We start from the raw sequence: 4,411 nt of genomic DNA on the forward strand, positions 1-4,411 counted from the left end.
CATGAGAAAACGATATTAATCTCTTGTCTTTCTTGTTTTTACAATGTTTAGGTGGTCTTAAACCTGACAGTTATGATTTCATTATGCAAAGATGTCAGACTGACTTTTATTTAAGAATGTTATAAATAATTCTTATTTGATCCCATTACAGGGTAATTTTGGATTTAAACCAGCACATCACAAAAGGCTGTCCCATCCATTTTCAGTTCATGTATCCTTCTGCCTCACTCGTCTACTCCTCTCCTCATTCTTCACTTGCCCCCCTGGCAGAAACTTCCTCACCCATTTCTTACAAAATCAAGGAGAGGAATCAAGGAGAAGGAAGCGATGAAAGAGAAATTAGATGCGGCTGTGGTGGTGAATGCTTCTCTCATGTGCCTCAGACCATGACAGGGTCAGAAGTCATGCTACAGACAGTGCCATTAAAGGCAGGCTATTTATGGTTTTCAGATTGATGAAAAATTAAAACAGTTGCCGTGGTAACTGACAATTCAAAAGTAATTATTCTAGTAATAGTAATATCTTAACACAATAATATGTTGAGGATGCAATTTTTTTAAAGAATAATGAACATGAATAATGAACCATTTGTTGAGTTTCTCTTTAATGTCACATAAAAAGTCCAATACCTTGTACATGGATCTGTTTGATGCAATATTATAACGTTTCATATCTAAACAAACATTAGAAAAAAAAATCAACAGCTCAGTTCCCATTTAGACATTCGTTGTTATCCAGATAACAAAAAAGATTAAGTTAAGGTTAAGGTACACTTTATTCCCCCTGTGGGAAAATTTGCCCTCTGTATTTGACTCATCCTTCAATGCCGCTGGGGCATCTCCTCAGGAGCCGTTCGAGTACTCATGTCCACATCATGTTGTTTGAAACCTTCTTGATGTCAAGCAGGAGTACCAGCCACTTGCCACACCGTGCCACAATAATGTTAATAATAAATAATAACAAAGTTAGATTATATTAGCTATTAAACTGTTGATTTAAAGTGCATATGAAACTACACATTTTACTAAAATGTGAAATATGTAGTCAGATCTCAGAAGCTAAAAAAAGGCCAAACTTGGTTAGAACTTAGTTGGGGAAGGGAATACCTGGTGTCACAGTGGACTGCCAGTGGCAAAAACTTAATTGTGTCCTTAGAATAGACAGGAGTGAAGTCACCCGCCTGGAATTATTGTGGTGCATAGGTGTTGGTGGTGGTTTGCAGGGTCAGTGGCACATATTGGCAACCTTGCTTTTGTCAGTCTGTCTCGGGGCAGCTGTGTCTGCAATAGTAGCTTACCACCACAGAGTGTGGCATGAATTAATAATACACTGTAAAGTGTTTTAGATATCTTGAAAGGTGTTCTATTTTATTTTTTATTTACTTTTACTGTAGCAGTTAACAACATAAATAAAATAGCCTGTGGATAATATTTATATTTAGTATATTATTCCTCCAAACTAATAAAAATAGAAAACATGTCATGTGCCCTTTATGGAAAAACAGCAGGCAGCAGGTGTAATACTTTTCTCTTAAGTTTTACATTCCAGTTGTCAAAGATGTGATAAAAAGATTTTGACACAGCACTTCTTTTACCATGTTTTGGTAAATTTCATTATGCTTATTCTTGTTCTTTGACATAAAGACTCACTGAATTGATTCCATGTATCTTCTTCAATAGGTATAGAAGAACAGTATTATACATCTGCAAGAATCTGTGTGATAATAAGGAGTATTAACGTCAACAGGGACATGGAAATCACTGTGGGTTGTGAGCTGCCTGCAGATGATTCTGAAATAGTTGTAAAATCAAATGTTATTTCAAAGTATAGATTCACCTTTAATAATAGCTGAATACAAGTTAAATATACAAGTGACTTACGTGCTGAGACACTGCCTGCTATGACATTCAAGCTAGTGGAACTTGACAATTCACTGCTCAGCTGTGAAGTCGCAGTGGTCGATTCTGGAACAGAGCTTTTATTTTGATACACAAGAGTCATATCCACAGCTACAGATCCACTCCTGCAATCATAATGACATTTTTAAATCAAGGCACAGGCCGTAAAAACAAATGTCCTTTTGTGAAATTACTCACGAAAATGAATTGATTATAGATCGCAGGAAACTTGATCCATAAAGCTTCTTACATGCTGTATTGACCTGTAAAGTTTAGATTTTTACACACTATATTCAAATTCTGCAAAAGGAATATATGCACTCAAAAACATTTGTAAAAAGCATTTAAAGATGCTTAGTTGCCATGCAGTGCTGCCAAAGTATATTTACCTCAGTCAACACAGTGCTTGCTAAAGTCTTGTATGCTGTCGATGAGGAGTTCAGGAGATCAGATGTAAAAGTTTGGCTGAGTTTGAAATTCAGGCTCTGTGTTCCTTCACTGGATGTTGGAGAATCTGTAGATGGGGAGGTAGTGGTTGCTACGGTTGTGGTAGTTGTTGGTGCAGCTGTGGTTGGTGCGGCCGTGGTTGGTGCAGCTGTGGTTGGTGCTGCCGTGTAGGTGCGGCCGTGGTTGGTGCGGCCGTGGTAGGTGCTGCTGTGGTTGGTGCGGCCGTGGTAGGTGCGGCCGTGGTTGGTGCGGCCGTAGTAGGTGCTGCTGTGGTTGGTGCGGCCGTAGTAGGTGCTGCTGTGGTTGGTGCGGCCGTGGTAGGTGTGCGTGGTGCGGCCGTGGTAGGTGCGGCCGTGGTTGGTGCGGCCGTGGTAGGTGCGGCCGTGGTTGGTGCGGCCGTGGTAGGTGCTGCTGTGGTAGGTGCAGCTGTTGTGTTAGGTGCGGCTGTGGTAGGTGCGGCTGTGGTAGGTGCGGCTGTGGTAGGTGCTGCCGTTGTAGGTGCGGCTGTGGTAGGTGCATCTGTTGTGTTAGGTGCTGCTGTGGTAGGTGCTGCCGTTGTAGGTGTGTAGGTGCTGCTGTTGTAGGTGCTGTGGTAGGTGCAGCTGTTAGGTGCTGTGGTAGGTGCAGCTGTTATGTTAGGTGCAGCTGTGGTAGGTGCAGCTGTTATGTTAGGTGCGGCTGTGGTAGGTGCTGCCGTGGTAGGTGCAACTGTTGTGTTAGGTGCAGCTGTTTGTAGGTGCGGCTGTGGTAGGTGCAGTTGTTATGTTAGGTGCGGCTGTGGTAGGTGCTGCCGTGGTAGGTGCAACTGTTGTGTTAGGTGCAGCTGTGTAGGTGCAGCTGTTGTAGGTGCAGCTGTTATGTTAGGTGCGGCTGTGGTAGGTGCTGCCGTTGGTAGGTGCAACTGTTGTGTGTAGGTGCAGCTGTTTAGGTGCGGCTGTGGTAGGTGCAGCTGTTATGTTAGTGCTGCTGTTGTAGGTGCAGCTGTTATGTTAGGTGCTGCTGTGGTAGGTGCAGCTGTTATGTTAGGTGCTGCTGTGGTAGGTGCAGCTGTTATGTTAGGTGCTGCTGTGGTAGGTGCAGCTGTTATGTTAGGTGCTGCTGTGGTAGGTGCAGCTGTTATGTTAGGTGCTGCTGTGGTAGGTGCAGCTGTTGTGTTAGGTGCTGCTGTGGTAGGTGCAGCTGTTATGTTAGGTGCGGCTGTGGTAGGTGCAGCTGTTATGTTAGGTGCGGCTGTGGTAGGTGCAGCTGTTATGTTAGGTGCGGCTGTGGTAGGTGCAGCTGTTATGTTAGGTGCTGCTGTGGTAGGTGCTGCCGTTGTAGGTGCAGCTGTGGTATTTGCTGCTGTGGTAGGTGCAGCTGTGGTAGGAGCTGCTGTTGTTGTCTCTACAGCTTAAGTTAAGGAAAGGTTTTATTAGGGAAACATCATTTTATCAGCCGAAAAGAACAGGCAAACAGATACTTACCAGTTGCAGAAATAGTTGAAGTGTTGACACTAAGGGAAAAATTGGAACTTGATGCAGCCTCCACCAAAGCATCAGAGACGGATGTTGTGTTTGGCATAGTGTTTGCATCATTGAATATCAATTCAGCCTCTGTTTTAACAGATCCCTTGCTGCAGAATAATTGACAATTAAAAATGTCAAATGTTTATATCCAGTTGAATAAAATCAAATGGTAATGTTTTTGGTTCTTTACAAACCTGAAAGCTTTAATTACTGTGCGTTCAAATTTAGATCCAAATTTAGCTGAATATGTAGCATCAAGCTGTGGAAAATGTTATCAAATGATGTTTAGTAAATTTGTCACTAATGTGTCAAATATACAAATATTATCATTATGTATGCAAGAAAAGAAAGTAGCTGTACCGCTTCTGTGACTTTTTTTTCTAATGCCTTGAATTCAGGTGAAGATTTATTCTCAAGACTTGGGGAAAAGGTTTCCTGCAGCTTAAATTCAAGTTTTATTTTTGGGTCAGATGTGGCTGTTGTAGTTGCAAGTGTTGTCGGAAGTGAAGCTGTAGTGGTTGCAGGAGATGATGTCATGTTTGTTGGAGGAGGTGATGTCAT

At 42.4% G+C, this 4,411-nt stretch overlaps 2 protein-coding genes across 2 annotated transcripts; both read right to left on the minus strand.

The window, feature by feature from the left end:
- Positions 1 to 1,639: 1,639 nt before the first annotated feature.
- On the minus strand, positions 1,640 to 2,864 carry LOC129410394 (uncharacterized). The gene is made up of 5 exons (XM_055158486.1): positions 2,836 to 2,864; positions 2,288 to 2,771; positions 2,097 to 2,161; positions 1,881 to 2,023; positions 1,640 to 1,790 (listed from the first exon to the last, which is right to left on the minus strand). Exons 1-5 carry the CDS (start codon positions 2,862 to 2,864, stop codon positions 1,696 to 1,698), a joined length of 816 nt encoding a protein of 271 aa, XP_055014461.1. The 3' UTR covers positions 1,640 to 1,695.
- A 433-nt stretch (positions 2,865 to 3,297) lies between these two features.
- Positions 3,298 to 4,411, minus strand: LOC129410395 (mucin-7-like). The gene is made up of 4 exons (XM_055158488.1): positions 4,211 to 4,411; positions 4,045 to 4,109; positions 3,809 to 3,957; positions 3,298 to 3,734 (listed from the first exon to the last, which is right to left on the minus strand). The coding sequence occupies exons 1-4, from the start codon at positions 4,409 to 4,411 to the stop codon at positions 3,298 to 3,300; spliced, it is 852 nt and encodes a 283-aa protein (XP_055014463.1).

This window comes from Boleophthalmus pectinirostris, unplaced genomic scaffold (assembly GCF_026225935.1).
Source record: "Boleophthalmus pectinirostris isolate CB_2022bp ecotype Guang Dong unplaced genomic scaffold, ASM2622593v1 HiC_scaffold_22, whole genome shotgun sequence".
In the NCBI taxonomy this organism is placed as follows: domain Eukaryota; kingdom Metazoa; phylum Chordata; class Actinopteri; order Gobiiformes; family Gobiidae; genus Boleophthalmus; species Boleophthalmus pectinirostris.